The following is a 19,438-nucleotide window of genomic DNA, read 5'->3' on the forward strand; positions in this document are numbered from 1 at the left end:
ATTTGTATTTTTCACTAAAAATAACATAAAAAATAGATTCTAGATATTTGTATTTTTTACTAAAAATAACTTAAAAAATAGATTCTAGATATTTGTACTTTTCACTAAAAATAACATAAAAAATAGATCCTAGATATTTGTATTTTTCACTAAAAATAACTTAAAAATAGATTCTAGATATTTGTACTTTTCACTAAAAATAACATAAAAAATAGATTCTAGATATTTGTATTTTTCACTAAAAATAACATAAAAAATAGATTCTAGATATTTGTACTTTTCACTAAAAATAACATAAAAAATAGATTCTAGATATTTGTATTTTTCACTAAAAATAACATAAAAATAGATTCTAGATATTTGTATTTTTCACTAAAAATAACATAAAAAATAGATTCTAGATATTTGTACTGTTCACTAAAAATAACATAAAAAATAGATTCTAGATATTTCTATTTTTCACTAAAAATAACTTAAAAAATAGATTCTAGATATTTGTATTTTTCACTAAAAATAACATAAAAAATAGATTCTAGATATTTGTACTTTTCACTAAAAATAACATAAAAAATAGATTCTAGATATTTGTATTTTTCACTAAAAATAACTTAAAACATAGATTCTAGATATTTGTATTTTTCACTAAAAATAACATAAAAAATAGATTCTAGATATTTGTATTTTTTACTAAAAATAACTTAAAAAATAGACTCTAGATATTTGTATTTTTCACTAAAAATAACATAAAAAATAGATTCTAGATATTTGTACTTTTCACTAAAAATAACATGAAAAATAGATTCTAGATATTTGTATTTTTCACTAAAAATAACTTAAAAATAGATTCTAGATATTTGTACTTTTCACTAAAAATAACATAAAAAATAGATTCTAGATATTTGTATTTTTCACTAAAAATAACATAAAAAATAGATTCTAGATATTTGTACGTTTCACTAAAAATAACTTAAAAAATATATTCTAGATATTTGTATTTTTCACTAAAAATAACATAAAAAATAGATTCTAGATATTTGTATTTTTCACTAAAAATAACTTAAAAATAGATTCTAGATATTTGTATTTTTCACTAAAAATAACATAAAAAATAGATTCTAGATATTTGTATTTTTCACTAAAAATAACTTAAAAAATAGATTCTAGATATTTGTATTTTTCACTAAAAATAACATAAAAAATAGATTCTAGATATTTGTATTTTTCACTAAAAATAATTTAAAAATAGATTCTAGATATTTGTACTTTTCACTAAAAATAACATAAAAAATAGATTCTAGATATTTGTACTTTTCACTAAAAATAACATAAAAAATAGATTCTAGATATTTGTATTTTTCACTAAAAATAACATAAAAAATAGATTCTAGATATTTGTATTTTTCACTAAAAATAACATAAAAAATAGATTCTAGATATTTGTATTTTTCACTAAAAATAACATAAAAATAGATTCTAGATATTTGTACTTTTTACTAAAAATAACATAAAAAATAGATTCTAGATATTTGTACTTTTCACTAAAAATAACATAAAAAATAGATTCTAGATATTTGTATTTTTTACTAAAAATAACATGAAAAATAGATTCTAGATATAAGTATTTTTCACTAAAAATAACAAAAAATAGATTCTAGATATTTGTATTTTTCACTAAAAATAACATAAAAAATAGATTCTAGATATTTGTATTTTTCACTAAAAATAGCATAAAAAATAGATTCTAGATATTTGTATTTTTCACTAAAAATAACATAAAAAATAGATTCTAGATATTTGTATTTTTCACTAAAAATAACATACAAAATAGATTCTATATATTTGTATTTTTCACTAAAAATAACAAAAAATAGATTCTAGATATTTGTATTTTTCACTAAAAATAACATAAAAAATAGATTCTAGATATTTGTATTTTTCACTAAAAATAACAAAAAATAGATTCTAGATATTTCTATTTTTCACTAAAAATAACATAAAAAATAGATTCTAGATATTTGTATTTTTCACTAAAAATAGCATAAAAAATAGATTCTAGATATTTGTATTTTTTTATTAAAAATAGCATAAAAAATAGATTCTAGATATTTGTATTTTTCACTAAAAATAACAAAAAATAGATTCTAGATATTTGTATTTTTCACTAAAAATAGCATAAAAAATAGATTCTAGATATTTGTATTTTTCACTAAAAATAACATAAAAAATAGATTCTAGATATTTGTATTTTTCACTAAAAATAGCATAAAAAATAGATTCTAGATATTTGTATTTGTCACTAAAAATAGCATAAAAAATAGATTCTAGATATTTGTATTTTTCACTAAAAATAACATAAAAAATAGATTCTAGATATTTGTATTTTTCACTAAAAATAGCATAAAAAATAGATTCTAGATATTTGTATTTTTCACTAAAAATAGCATAAAAAATAGATTCTAGATATTTGTATTTTTCACTAAAAATAACATAAAAATAGATTCTAGATATTTGTATTTTTCACTAAAAATAGCATAAAAAATAGATTCTAGATATTTGTATTTTTCACTAAAAATAACATAAAAAATAGATTCTAGATATTTGTTTTTTTCACTAAAAATAACATAAAAAATAGATTCTAGATATTTGTATTTTTCACTAAAAATAACATAAAAAATAGATTCTAGATATTTATATTTTTCACTAAAAATAACATAAAAAATAGATTCTAGATATTTGTATTTTTCACTAAAAATAACATAAAAAATAGATTCTAGATATTTGTATTTTTCACTAAAAATAACATAAAAAATAGATTCTAGATATTTGTATTTTTCACTAAAAATAGCATAAAAAATAGATTCTAGATATTTGTATTTTTCACTAAAAATAGCATAAAAAATAGATTCTGGATATTTGTATTTTTCACTAAAAATAACATAAAAATATATTCTAGATATTTGTATTTTTCACTAAAAATAGCATAAAAAATAGATGCTAGATATTTGTATTTTTCACTAAAAATAACATAAAAAATAGATTCTAGATATTTGTATTTTTCACTAAAAATAACATAAAAAATAGATTCTAGATATTTGTATTTTTCACTAAAAATAACATAAAAAATAGATTCTAGATATTTGTATTTTTCACTAAAAATAACATAAAAAATAGATTCTAGATATTTGTACTTTTCACTAAAAATAACATAAAAAATAGATTCTAGATATTTTTATTTTTCACTAGAAATAACATAAAAAATAGATTCTAGATATTTGTATTTTTTGCTAAAAATAACTTAAAAAATAGATTCTAGATATTTGTATTTTTTACTAAAAATAACATAAAAAATAGATTCTAGATATTTCTATTTTTTACTAAAAATAACTTAAAAAATAGATTCTAGATATTTGTATTTTTTACTAAAATTAACTTAAAAATAGATTCTAGATATTTGTATTTTTCACTAAAAATAACATAAAAAATAGATTCTAGATATTTGTATTTGTCACTAAAAATAACATAAAAAATAGATTCTAGATATTTGTATTTTTCACTTAAAATAACATAAAAAATAGATTCTAGATATTTCTATTTTTTACTAAAAATAACTTAAAAAATAGATTCTAGATATAGGTATTTTTTACTAAAAATAACATAAAAATAGATTCTAGATATTTGTATTTTTCACTAAAAATAACATAAAAATAGATTCTAGATATTTCTATTTTTTACTAAAAATAACATAAAAATAGATTCTAGATATTTCTATTTTTTACTAAAAATAACATAAAAATAGATTCTAGATATTTGTATTTTTCACTAAAAATAACATAAAATATAGATTCTAGATATTTGTATTTTTCACTAAAAATAACTTAAAAAATAGATTCTAGATATTTGTATTTTTCACTGAAAATAACTTAAAAAATAGATTCTAGATATTTCTATTTTCCACTAAAAATAACATAAAATATAGATTCTAGATATTTGTATTTTTCACTAAAAATAACTTAAAAAATAGATTCTAGATATTTGTATTTTTCACTAAAAATAACATAAAAAATAGATTCTAGATATTTGTATTTTTCACTAAAAATAACTTAAAAAATAGATTCTAGATATTTGTATTTTTCACTAAAAATAACATAAAATATAGATTCTAGATATTTGTATTTTTCACTAAAAATAACTTAAAAAATAGATTCTAGATATTTGTATTTTTCACTAAAAAAAACTTAAAAAATAGATTCTAGATATTTCTATTTTTTACTAAAAATAACATAAAAAATAGATTCTAGATATTTGTATTTTTCACTAAAAATAACATAAAAAATAGATTCTAGAAATTTCTATTTTTTACTAAAAATAACTTAAAAATAGATTCTAGATATTTCTATTTTCCACTAAAAATAACATAAAATATAGATTCTAGATATTTGTATTTTTCACTAAAAATAACATAAAAAATAGATTCTAGATATTTGTATTTTTCACTAAAAATAACTTAAAAAATAGATTCTAGATATTTGTATTTTTCACTAAAAATAACATAAAAAATAGATTCTAGATATTTGTACTTTTCACTAAAAATAACATAAAAATAGATTCTAGATATTTGTATTTTTCACTAAAAATAACATAAAAAATAGATTCTAGATATTTGTACTTTTCACTAAAAATAACATAAAAAATAGATTCTAGATATTTGTATTTTTCACTAAAAATAACATAAAAAATAGATTCTAGATATTTGTATTTTTCACTAAAAATAACATAAAAAATAGATTCTAGATATTTGTATTTTTCACTAAAAATAACATAGAAAATAGATTCTAGATATTTGTATTCTTCACTAAAAATAACATAAAAAATAGATTCTAGATATTTGTATTCTTCACTAAAAATAACATAAAAAATAGATTCTAGATATTTGTATTTTTCACTAAAAATAACATAAAAATAGATTCTAGATATTTGTACTTTTCACTAAAAATAACATAAAAAATAGATTCTAGATATTTGTATTTTTCACTAAAAATAACTTAAAAAATAGATTCTAGATATTTGTATTTTTCACTAAAAATTACATAAAAAATAGATTCTAGATATTTGTACTTTGCACTAAAAATAACATAAAAAATAGATTCTAGATATTTGTATTTTTCACTAAAAATAACATAAAAAATAGATTCTAGATATTTGTATTTTTTACTAAAAATAACTTAAAAAATAGATTCTAGATATTTGTACTTTTCACTAAAAATAACATAAAAAATAGATCCTAAATATTTGTATTTTTCACTAAAAATAACTTAAAAAATAGATTCTAGATATTTGTACTTTTCACTAAAAATAACATAAAAAATAGATTCTAGATATTTGTATTTTTCACTAAAAATAACATAAAAAATAGATTCTAGATATTTGTACTTTTCACTAAAAATAACATAAAAAATAGATTCTAGATATTTGTATTTTTCACTAAAAATAACATAAAAATAGATTCTAGATATTTGTATTTTTCACTAAAAATAACATAAAAAATAGATTCTAGATATTTGTACTGTTCACTAAAAATAACATAAAAAATAGATTCTAGATATTTCTATTTTTCACTAAAAATAACTTAAAAAATAGATTCTAGATATTTGTATTTTTCACTAAAAATAACATAAAAAATAGATTCTAGATATTTGTACTTTTCACTAAAAATAACATAAAAAATAGATTCTAGATATTTGTATTTTTCACTAAAAATAACTTAAAACATAGATTCTAGATATTTGTATTTTTCACTAAAAATAACATAAAAAATAGATTCTAGATATTTGTATTTTTTACTAAAAATAACTTAAAAAATAGATTCTAGATATTTGTATTTTTCACTAAAAATAACATAAAAAATAGATTCTAGATATTTGTACTTTTCACTAAAAATAACATGAAAAATAGATTCTAGATATTTGTATTTTTCACTAAAAATAACTTAAAAATAGATTCTAGATATTTGTACTTTTCACTAAAAATAACATAAAAAATAGATTCTAGATATTTGTATTTTTCACTAAAAATAACATAAAAAATAGATTCTAGATATTTGTACGTTTCACTAAAAATAACTTAAAAAATATATTCTAGATATTTGTATTTTTCACTAAAAATAACATAAAAAATAGATTCTAGATATTTGTATTTTTCACTAAAAATAACTTAAAAATAGATTCTAGATATTTGTATTTTTCACTAAAAATAACATAAAAAATAGATTCTAGATATTTGTATTTTTCACTAAAAATAACTTAAAAAATAGATTCTAGATATTTGTATTTTTCACTAAAAATAACATAAAAAATAGATTCTAGATATTTGTATTTTTCACTAAAAATAATTTAAAAATAGATTCTAGATATTTGTACTTTTCACTAAAAATAACATAAAAAATAGATTCTAGATATTTGTACTTTTCACTAAAAATAACATAAAAAATAGATTCTAGATATTTGTATTTTTCACTAAAAATAACATAAAAAATAGATTCTAGATATTTGTATTTTTCACTAAAAATAACATAAAAAATAGATTCTAGATATTTGTATTTTTCACTAAAAATAACATAAAAATAGATTCTAGATATTTGTACTTTTCACTAAAAATAACATAAAAAATAGATTCTAGATATTTGTACTTTTCACTAAAAATAACTTAAAAAATAGATTCTAGATATTTGTATTTTTCACTAAAAATAACATAAAAAATAGATTCTAGATATTTGTACTTTTCACTAAAAATAACATAAAAAATAGATTCTAGATATTTGTATTTTTCACTAAAAATAACATAAAAATAGATTCTAGATATTTGTACTTTTCACTAAAAATAACATAAAAAATAGATTCTAGATATTTGTACTTTTCAATAAAAATAACATAAAAAATAGATTCTAGATATTTCTATTTTTCACTAAAAATAACATAAAAAATAGATTCTAGATATTTGTATTTTTCACTAAAAATAACATAAAAATAGATTCTAGATATTTGTACTTTTCACTAAAAATAACATAAAAAATAGATTCTAGATATTTGTACTTTTCACTAAAAATAACTTAAAAAATAGATTCTAGATATTTGTATTTTTCACTAAAAATAACATAAAAAATAGATTCTAGATATTTGTACTTTTCACTAAAAATAACTTAAAAATAGATTCTAGATATTTGTATTTTTCACTAAAAATAACATAAAAAATAGATTCTAGATATTTGTACTTTTCACTAAAAATAACTTAAAAAATAGATTCTAGATATTTGTATTTTTCACTAAAAATAACATAAAAAATAGATTCTAGATATTTGTATTTTTCACTAAAAATAACTTAAAAATAGATTCTAGATATTTGTACTTTTCACTAAAAATAGCATAAAAAATAGATTCTAGATATTTGTATTTTTCACTAAAAATAACATAAAAATAGATTCTAGATATTTGTACTTTTCACTAAAAATAACATAAAAAATACATTCTAGATATTTGTACTTTTCACTAAAAATAACTTAAAAAATAGATTCTAGATATTTGTATTTTTCACTAAAAATAACATAAAAAATAGATTCTAGATATTTGTACTTTTCACTAAAAATAACATAAAAAATAGATTCTAGATATTTGTATTTTTCACTAAAAATAACTTAAAAATAGATTCTAGATATTTGTATTTTTCACTAAAAATAACTTAAAAAAAGATTCTAGATATTTGTACTGTTCACTAAAAATAACATAAAAAATAGATTCTAGATATTTGTACTTTTCACTAAAAGTAACATAAAAAATAGATTCTAGATATTTGTATTTTTCACTAAAAATAACATAAAAAATAGATTCTAGATATTTGTATTTTTCACTAAAAATAACTTAAAAATAGATTCTAGATATTTGTATTTTTCACTAAAAATAACATAAAAAATAGATTCTAGATATTTGTAGTTTTCACTAAAAATAACATAAAAAATAGATTCTAGATATTTGTACTTTTCACGAAAAATAACATAAAAAATAGATTCTAGATATTTGTATTTTTCACTAAAAATAACATAAAAAATAGATTCTAGATATTTGTATTTTTCACTACAAATAACATAAAAAATAGATTCTAGATATTTGTATTTTTCACTAAAAATAACATAAAAAATAGATTCTAGATATTTGTATTTTTCACTAAAAATAACATAAAAAATAGATTCTAGATATTTGTACTTTTCACTAAACATAACTTAAAAAATAGATTCTAGATATTTGTATTTTTCACTAAAAATAACATAAAAAATAGATTCTAGATATTTGTACTTTTCACTAAAAATAACATAAAAAATAGATTCTAGATATTTGTATTTTTCACTAAAAATAACTTAAAAAATAGATTCTAGATATTTGTATTTTTCACTAAAAATAACATAAAAAATAGATTCTAGATATTTGTACTTTTCACTAAAAATAACAAAAAAAATAGATTCTAGATATTTGTATTTTTCACTAAAAATAACTTAAAAAATAGATTCTAGATATTTGTATTTTTCACTAAAAATAACATAAAAAATAGATTCTAGATATTTGTACTTTTCACTAAAAATAACATAAAAAATAGATTCTAGATATTTGTATTTTTCACTAAAAATAACTTAAAAAATAGATTCTAGATATTTTTATTTTTCACTAAAAATAACATAAAAAATAGATTCTAGATATTTGTACTTTTCACTAAAAATAACATAAAAAATAGATTCTAGATATTTGTATTTTTCACTAAAAATAACATAAAAAATAGATTCTAGATATTTGTATTTTTTACTAAAAATAACTTAAAAAATAGATTCTAGATATTTGTACTTTTCACTAAAAATAACATAAAAAATAGATTCTAGATATTTGTATTTTTCACTAAAAATAACTTAAAAATAGATTCTAGATATTTGTATTTTCCACTAAAAATAACATAAAAAATAGATTCTAGATATTTGTATTTTTCACTAAAAATAACTTAAAAAATAGATTCTAGATATTTGTATTTTTCAATAAAAATAACTTAAAAAATAGATTCTAGATATTTGTATTTTTCACTAAAAATAATATAAAAAATAGATTCTAGATATTTGTACTTTTCACTAAAAATAACATAAAAAATAGATTCTAGTTATTTGTATTTTTCACTAAAAATAACATAAAAAATAGATTCTAGATATGTGTATTTTTTGCTAAAAATAACTTAAAAAATAGATTCTAGATATTTGTATTTTTTACTAAAAATAACTTAAAAAATAGATTCTAGATATTTGTACTTTTCACTAAAAATAACATAAAAAATAGATTCTAAATATTTGTATTTTTCACTAAAAATAACTTAAAAAATAGATTCTAGATATTTGTATTTGTCACTAAAAATAACATAAAAAATAGATTCTAGATATTTGTATTTTTTACTAAAAATAACATAAAAAATAGATTCTAGATATTTGTATTTGTCACTAAAAATAACATAAAAAATAGATTCTAGATATTTGTATTTTTTACTAAAAATAACTTAAAAAATAGATTCTAGATATTTGTACTTTTCACTAAAAATAACATAAAAAATAGATTCTAGATATTTGTAGTTTTCACTAAAAATAACTTAAAAATAGATTCTAGATATTTGTATTTTCCACTAAAAATAACATAAAAAATAGATTCTAGATATTTGTATTTTTCACTAAAAATAACTTTAAAATAGATTCTAGATATTTCTATTTTTCACTAAAAAAAACATAAAAATAGATTCTAGATATTTGTATTTGTCACTAAAAATAACTTAAAAAATAGATTCTAGATATTTGTATTTTTCACTAAAGATAACATAAAAAATAGATTCTAAATATTTGTATTTTTCAATAAAAATAACATAAAAAATAGATTCTAGATATTTGTACTTTTCACTAAAAATAGCATAAAAAATAGATTCTAGATATTTGTATTTTTCACTAAAAATAACTTAAAAATAGATTCTAGATATTTGTATTTTTCACTAAAAATAACATAAAATATAGATTCTAGATATTTGTATTTTTCACTAAAATAACATAAAAAATAGATTCTAGATATATGTATTTTTCACTAAAAATAACATAAAAAATAGATTCTAGATATTTGTACTTTTCACTAAAAATAACATAAAAAATAGATTCTAGATATTTGTACTTTTCACTAAAAATAACATAAAAAATAGATTCTAGATATTTGTATTTTTCACTAAAAATAACATAAAAAATAGATTCTAGAAATTTCTATTTTTTACTAAAAATAACTTAAAAATAGATTCTAGATATTTCTATTTTCCACTAAAAATAACATAAAATATAGATTCTAGATATTTGTATTTTTCACTAAAAATAACATAAAAAATAGATTCTAGATATTTGTATTTTTCACTAAAAATAACTTAAAAAATAGATTCTAGATATTTGTATTTTTCACTAAAAATAACATAAAAAATAGATTCTAGATATTTGTACTTTTCACTAAAAATAACATAAAAAATAGATTCTAGATATTTGTATTTTTCACTAAAAATAACATAAAAAATAGATTCTAGATATTTGTACTTTTCACTAAAAATAACATAAAAAATAGATTCTAGATATTTGTATTTTTCACTAAAAATAACATAAAAAATAGATTCTAGATATTTGTATTTTTCACTAAAAATAACATAAAAAATAGATTCTAGATATTTGTATTTTTCACTAAAAATAACATAGAAAATAGATTCTAGATATTTGTATTCTTCACTAAAAATAACATAAAAAATAGATTCTAGATATTTGTATTCTTCACTAAAAATAACATAAAAAATAGATTCTAGATATTTGTATTTTTCACTAAAAATAACATAAAAATAGATTCTAGATATTTGTACTTTTCACGAAAAATAACATAAAAAATAGATTCTAGATATTTGTATTTTTCACTAAAAATAACATAAAAAATAGATTCTAGATATTTGTATTTTTCACTACAAATAACATAAAAAATAGATTCTAGATATTTGTATTTTTCACTAAAATTAACATAAAAAATAGATTCTAGATATTTGTATTTTTCACTAAAAATAACATAAAAAATAGATTCTAGATATTTGTACTTTTCACTAAACATAACTTAAAAAATAGATTCTAGATATTTGTATTTTTCACTAAAAATAACATAAAAAATAGATTCTAGATATTTGTACTTTTCACTAAAAATAACATTAAAAATAGATTCTAGATATTTGTATTTTTCACTAAAAATAACTTAAAAAATAGATTCTAGATATTTGTATTTTTCACTAAAAATAACATAAAAAATAGATTCTAGATATTTGTACTTTTCACTAAAAATAACATAAAAAATAGATTCTAGATATTTGTATTTTTCACTAAAAATAACTTAAAAAATAGATTCTAGATATTTGTATTTTTCACTAAAAATAACATAAAAAATAGATTCTAGATATTTGTACTTTTCACTAAAAATAACATAAAAAATAGATTCTAGATATTTGTATTTTTCACTAAAAATAACTTAAAAAATAGATTCTAGATATTTTTATTTTTCACTAAAAATAACATAAAAAATAGATTCTAGATATTTGTACTTTTCACTAAAAATAACATAAAAAATAGATTCTAGATATTTGTATTTTTCACTAAAAATAACATAAAAAATAGATTCTAGATATTTGTATTTTTTACTAAAAATAACTTAAAAAATAGATTCTAGATATTTGTACTTTTCACTAAAAATAACATAAAAAATAGATTCTAGATATTTGTATTTTTCACTAAAAATAACTTAAAAATAGATTCTAGATATTTGTATTTTCCACTAAAAATAACATAAAAAATAGATTCTAGATATTTGTATTTTTCACTAAAAATAACTTAAAAAATAGATTCTAGATATTTGTATTTTTCAATAAAAATAACTTAAAAAATAGATTCTAGATATTTGTATTTTTCACTAAAAATAACATAAAAAATAGATTCTAGATATTTGTATTTTTCACTAAAAATAACTTAAAAAATAGATTCTAGATATTTGTATTTTTCACTAAAAATAATATAAAAAATAGATTCTAGATATTTGTACTTTTCACTAAAAATAACATAAAAAATAGATTCTAGTTATTTGTATTTTTCACTAAAAATAACATAAAAAATAGATTCTAGATATGTGTATTTTTTGCTAAAAATAACTTAAAAAATAGATTCTAGATATTTGTATTTTTTACTAAAAATAACTTAAAAAATAGATTCTAGATATTTGTACTTTTCACTAAAAATAACATAAAAAATAGATTCTAAATATTTGTATTTTTCACTAAAAATAACTTAAAAAATAGATTCTAGATATTTGTATTTGTCACTAAAAATAACATAAAAAATAGATTCTAGATATTTGTATTTTTTACTAAAAATAACATAAAAAATAGATTCTAGATATTTGTATTTGTCACTAAAAATAACATAAAAAATAGATTCTAGATATTTGTATTTTTTACTAAAAATAACTTAAAAAATAGATTCTAGATATTTGTACTTTTCACTAAAAATAACATAAAAAATAGATTCTAGATATTTGTATTTTTCACTAAAAATAACTTAAAAATAGATTCTAGATATTTGTATTTTCCACTAAAAATAACATAAAAAATAGATTCTAGATATTTGTATTTTTCACTAAAAATAACTTAAAAAATAGATTCTAGATATTTGTATTTTTCAATAAAAATAACTTAAAAAATAGATTCTAGATATTTGTATTTTTCACTAAAAATAACATAAAAAATAGATTCTAGATATTTGTATTTTTGACTAAAAATAACTTAAAAAATAGATTCTAGATATTTGTATTTTTCACTAAAAATAACATAAAAAATAGATTCTAGATATTTGTACTTTTCACTAAAAATAACATAAAAAAAAGATTCTAGATATTTGTATTTTTCACTAAAAATAACATAAAAAATAGATTCTAGATATTTGTATTTTTTGCTAAAAATAACGTAAAAAAATAGATTCTAGATATTTGTATTTTTTACTAAAAATAACTTAAAAAATAGATTCTAGATATTTGTACTTTTCACTAAAAATAACATAAAAAATAGATTCTAGATATTTGTATTTTTCACTAAAAATAACATAAAAAATAGATTCTAGATATTTGTATTTTTTGCTAAAAATAACATAAAAAATAGATTCTAGATATTTGTATTTTTTGCTAAAAATAACATAAAAAATAGATTCTAGATATTTGTATTTTTCGCTAAAAATAACTTAAAAAATAGATTCTAGATATTTGTATTTTTCACTAAAAATAACATAAAAAATAGATTCTAGATATTTGTATTGTTTACTAAAAATAACATAAAAAATAGATTCTAGATATTTGTATTTTTCACTAAAAATAACATAAAAAATAGATTCTAGATATTTGTATTTTTCGCTAAAAATAACATAAAAAATAGATTCTAGATATTTGTATTTTTCACTAAAAATAACATAAAAAATAGATTCTAGATATTTGTATTTTTTGCTAAAAATAACATAAAAAATAGATTCTAGATATTTGTATTGTTTACTAAAAATAACTTAAAAAATAGATTCTAGATATTTGTATTTTTCACTAAAAATAACATAAAAAATAGATTCTAGATATTTGTATTGTTTACTAAAAATAACATAAAAAATAGATTCTAGATATTTGTACTTTTCACTAAAAATAACATAAAAAATAGATTCTAGATATTTGTATTTTTCACTAAAAATAACTTAAAAATAGATTCTAGATATTTGTATTTTCCACTAAAAATAACATAAAAAATAGATTCTAGATATTTGTATTTTTCACTAAAAATAACTTTAAAATAGATTCTAGATATTTCTATTTTTCACTAAAAAAAACATAAAAATAGATTCTAGATATTTGTATTTGTCACTAAAAATAACTTAAAAAATAGATTCTAGATATTTGTATTTTTCACTAAAGATAACATAAAAAATAGATTCTAAATATTTGTATTTTTCAATAAAAATAACATAAAAAATAGATTCTAGATATTTGTACTTTTCACTAAAAATAGCATAAAAAATAGATTCTAGATATTTGTATTTTTCACTAAAAATAACTTAAAAATAGATTCTAGATATTTGTATTTTTCACTAAAAATAACATAAAAAATAGATTCTAGATATATGTATTTTTCACTAAAAATAACATAAAAAATAGATTCTAGATATTTGTATTTTTCACTAAAAATAACATAAAAAATAGATTCTAGATATTTCTATTTTTCACTAAAAATAGCATAAAAAATAGATTCTAGATATTTGTATTTTTCACTAAAAATAACATAAAAAATAGATTCTAGATATTTGTATTTTTCACTAAAAATAACATAAAAAATAGATTCTAGATATTTGTACTTTTCACTAAAAATAACATAAAAAATAGATTCTAGATATTTGTACTTTTCACTAAAAATAACATAAAAAATAGATTCTAGATATTTGTATTTTTCACTAAAAATAACTTAAAAATAGATTCTAGATATTTGTATTTTCCACTAAAAATAACATAAAAAAATAGATTCTAGATATTTGTATTTTTCACTAAAAATAACTTAAAAAATAGATTCTAGATATTTGTATTTTTCAATAAAAATAACTTAAAAAATAGATTCTAGATATTTGTATTTTTCACTAAAAATAACATAAAAAATAGATTCTAGATATTTGTATTTTTGACTAAAAATAACTTAAAAAATAGATTCTAGATATTTGTATTTTTCACTAAAAATAACATAAAAAATAGATTCTAGATATTTGTACTTTTCACTAAAAATAACATAAAAAAAAGATTCTAGATATTTGTATTTTTCACTAAAAATAACATAAAAAATAGATTCTAGATATTTGTATTTTTTGCTAAAAATAACGTAAAAAAATAGATTCTAGATATTTGTATTTTTTACTAAAAATAACTTAAAAAATAGATTCTAGATATTTGTACTTTTCACTAAAAATAACATAAAAAATAGATTCTAGATATTTGTATTTTTCACTAAAAATAACATAAAAAATAGATTCTAGATATTTGTATTTTTCACTAAAAATAACATAAAAAATAGATTCTAGATATTTGTATTGTTTACTAAAAATAACTTAAAAAATAGATTCTAGATATTTGTATTTTTCACTAAAAATAACATAAAAAATAGATTCTAGATATTTGTATTGTTTACTAAAAATAACATAAAAAATAGATTCTAGATATTTGTATTTTTCACTAAAAATAACATAAAAAATAGATTCTAGATATTTGTATTTTTCGCTAAAAATAACATAAAAAATAGATTCTAGATATTTGTATTTTTCACTAAAAATAACATAAAAAATAGATTCTAGATATTTGTATTTTTTGCTAAAAATAACATAAAAAATAGATTCTAGATATTTGTATTGTTTACTAAAAATAACTTAAAAAATAGATTCTAGATATTTGTATTTTTCACTAAAAATAACATAAAAAATAGATTCTAGATATTTGTATTGTTTACTAAAAATAACATAAAAAATAGATTCTAGATATTTGTACTTTTCACTAAAAATAACATAAAAAATAGATTCTAGATATTTGTATTTTTCACTAAAAATAACTTAAAAATAGATTCTAGATATTTGTATTTTCCACTAAAAATAACATAAAAAATAGATTCTAGATATTTGTATTTTTCACTAAAAATAACTTTAAAATAGATTCTAGATATTTCTATTTTTCACTAAAAAAAACATAAAAATAGATTCTAGATATTTGTATTTGTCACTAAAAATAACTTAAAAAATAGATTCTAGATATTTGTATTTTTCACTAAAGATAACATAAAAAATAGATTCTAAATATTTGTATTTTTCAATAAAAATAACATAAAAAATAGATTCTAGATATTTGTACTTTTCACTAAAAATAGCATAAAAAATAGATTCTAGATATTTGTATTTTTCACTAAAAATAACTTAAAAATAGATTCTAGATATTTGTATTTTTCACTAAAAATAACATAAAAAATAGATTCTAGATATATGTATTTTTCACTAAAAATAACATAAAAAATAGATTCTAGATATTTGTATTTTTCACTAAAAATAACATAAAAAATAGATTCTAGATATTTCTATTTTTCACTAAAAATAGCATAAAAAATAGATTCTAGATATTTGTATTTTTCACTAAAAATAACATAAAAAATAGATTCTAGATATTTGTATTTTTCACTAAAAATAACATAAAAAATAGATTCTAGATATTTGTATTTTTCACTAAAAATAACATAAAAAATAGATTCTAGATATTTGTATTTTTCACTAAAAATAACTTAAAAAATAGATTCTAGATATTTGTATTTTTCACTAAAAATAACATAAAAAATAGATTCTAGATATATGTATTTTTCACTAAAAATAACATAAAAAATAGATTCTAGATATTTGTATTTTTCACTAAAAATAACATAAAAAATAGATTCTAGATATTTCTATTTTTCACTAAAAATAGCATAAAAAATAGATTCTAGATATTTGTATTTTTCACTAAAAATAACATAAAAAATAGATTCTAGATATTTGTATTTTTCACTAAAAATAACATAAAAAATAGATTCTAGATATTTGTATTTTTCACTAAAAATAACATAAAAAATAGATTCTAGATATTTGTATTTTTCACTAAAAATAACTTAAAAAATAGATTCTAGATATTTGTATTTTTCACTAAAAATAACTTAAAAATAGATTCTAGATATTTGTATTTTTCACTAAAAATAACATAAAAAATAGATTCTAGATATTTGTATTTTCCACTAAAAATAACATAAAAAATAGATTCTAGATATTTGTATTTTTCACTAAAAATAACATAAAAAATAGATTCTAGATATTTGTATTTTCCACTAAAAATAACATAAAAAATAGATTCTAGATATTTGTATTTTTCACTAAAAATAACATAAAAAATAGATTCTAGATATTTGTATTTTCCACTAAAAATAACATAAAAAATAGATTCTAGATATTTGTATTTTTCACTAAAAATAACTTAAAAATAGATTCTAGATATTTGTATTTTTCACTAAAAATAACATAAAAAATAGATTCTAGATATTTGTATTTTCCACTAAAAATAACATAAAAAATAGATTCTAGATATTTGTATTGTTCACTAAAAATAACTTAAAAATAGATTCTAGATATTTCTATTTTTCACTAAAAATAACATAAAAAATAGATTCTAGATATTTGTACTTTTCACTAAAAATAACATAAAAAATAGATTCTAGATATTTGTATTTTTCAATAAAAATAACATAAAAAATAGATTCTAGATATTTGTATTTTTCACTAAAAATAACATAAAAAATAGATTCTAGATATTTGTACTTTTCACTAAAAATAGCATAAAAAATAGATTCTAGATATTTGTATTTTTCACTAAAAATAACATAAAAAATAGATTCTAGATATTTGTATTTTTCACTAAAAATAACTTAAAAAATAGATTCTAGATATTTGTACTTTTCACTAAAAATAACATAAAAAATAGATTCTAGATATTTGTATTTTTCACTAAAAATAACATAAAAAATAGATTCTAGATATTTGTATTTTTCACTAAAAATAACTTAAAAAATAGATTCTAGATATTTGTATTTTTCACTAAAAATAACATAAAAAATAGATTCTAGATATTTGTATTTGTCACTAAAAATAACATAAAAAATAGATTCTAGATATTTGTACTTTTCACTAAAAATAACATAAAAAATAGATTCTAGATATTTGTATTTTTCACTAAAAATAACTTAAAAAATAGATTCTAGATATTTGTACTTTTCACTAAAAATAACATAAAAAATAGATTCTAGATATTTGTACTTTTCACTAAAAATAACATAAAAAATAGATTCTAGATATTTGTACTTTTCACTAAAAATAACATAAAAAATAGATTCTAGATATTTGTATTTTTCACTAAAAATAACATAAAAAATAGATTCTAGATATTTGTATTTTTCACTAAAAATAACATAAAAAATAGATTCTAGATATTTGTATTTTTCACTAAAAATAACATAAAAAATAGATTCTAGATATTTGTATTCTTCACTAAAAATAACATAAAAAATAGATTCTTGATATTTGTATTCTTCACTAAAAATAACTTAGCCAAATTTTTGGACTAAAGTCACAACATTTTTGCCCTAAAATATCTAATTGTAACCTGAATAGCCATTTACTTTTCTTTAGCATAAGTTCATGTTATTAAGAAGAAAAAAAAACTGTAATTTGATTTTGTTTTCTTAATAACCATTTACTTTTCTTTAGCACTGGTTCATGTCGTTAAGAAGAAAAAACTGTAATTTTATGTATTTATTTTTATTATTTATTTTTTTTTTTAGGCTTGTTATTTTCAGATCCAGCATGAAAAGATGCCTACTTGAATCCAATATTGTCATCATCAGCTCAGGCAGGGGAGGAATATAATCATTCACTTAACTGAAGAATTTGAATTGTATCTAAAACCTGTAAGCATGTGCTATGTTTGTGAATTTTCATGAGAAAAAACAAACACAAAACTGAATTGGTTCCATTTGATCTTCAGACAATAACAGTTTAACAGTTTAATTTTTAAGAAATTTTCTTTGATATTTCTTATGAAGTAAAATGACTTTATTATTCCTTTGTTTAGTTTCTGACAAGATAAAAAAAAAACTCATAAAAATACAAATCAGGTTTTTATTTCTTCATCAAATTAGGAATTATCATTAAATTAATTTTGACAATAGTTTTAAAAACCGTTCAGAAAATCTCTTGAAAATGAAAAGAAAATCATTATTTTTTGTCATATCTTTGTACTTATATTTTTCATAACAAAATAAGGCAAAAATGAATAAAGTTCAGAATGATTTGTTTTTAATCTATTCTGAGGCTAGCAGTCAGGTAGCCATGATCTTTGTAGAATTGAGGATAGGTGTCTGGAAATCCAACAAAATAACATGGACATTATTAAATTTTGTTTTGAAGTGTGAGAAATAATCTCATAACCATCTTATTTTTCCTTCTTGTAAATTTTATTTTATTTTTTCTCAACAACAAAGTTTTGTAAATTTCTAATGAATGAAGAATTAAAACAAAACTTGAAGTCAATTTTCGTTTTCTTTAAAAAAGCAATTTATATTGAATTCTTAAAAAATTACCAGATTTTTCTTACTTTATGTTGTATTTTTTTGTTAAAAACATTTCATTTGAAAGGTCAATAAGATTCAACTATGAACCCTTTGTTGCCTCATTGTACAATAACAATATTTAAAATGG

The 19,438-nt window shown here is 16.8% G+C and overlaps 1 protein-coding gene across 4 annotated transcripts in view; it reads left to right on the forward strand.

Moving 5' to 3' along the window:
• The window catches only part of LOC145247378 (alsin-like), a 287,548-nt gene extending 268,596 nt beyond the window's left edge, over positions 1–18,952 (forward strand). For 2 of the 4 annotated variants that reach the window (XM_080109061.1, XM_080109063.1), the window contains one exon: positions 18,523–18,952. In XM_080109061.1, the coding sequence (XP_079965187.1) occupies positions 18,523–18,564 (42 nt within the window). In that variant the 3' untranslated portion in view covers positions 18,565–18,952. The remainder of the gene's footprint in view (positions 1–18,522) is intronic. The other 2 variants (XM_080109060.1, XM_080109062.1) reach the window with 1 other exon arrangement.
• Positions 18,953–19,438: the final 486 nt, after the last annotated feature.

Source organism: Euprymna scolopes, chromosome 25 (assembly GCF_053919585.1).
Source record: "Euprymna scolopes isolate OS-2025 chromosome 25, ASM5391958v1, whole genome shotgun sequence".
NCBI classification, from domain to species: domain Eukaryota; kingdom Metazoa; phylum Mollusca; class Cephalopoda; order Sepiida; family Sepiolidae; genus Euprymna; species Euprymna scolopes.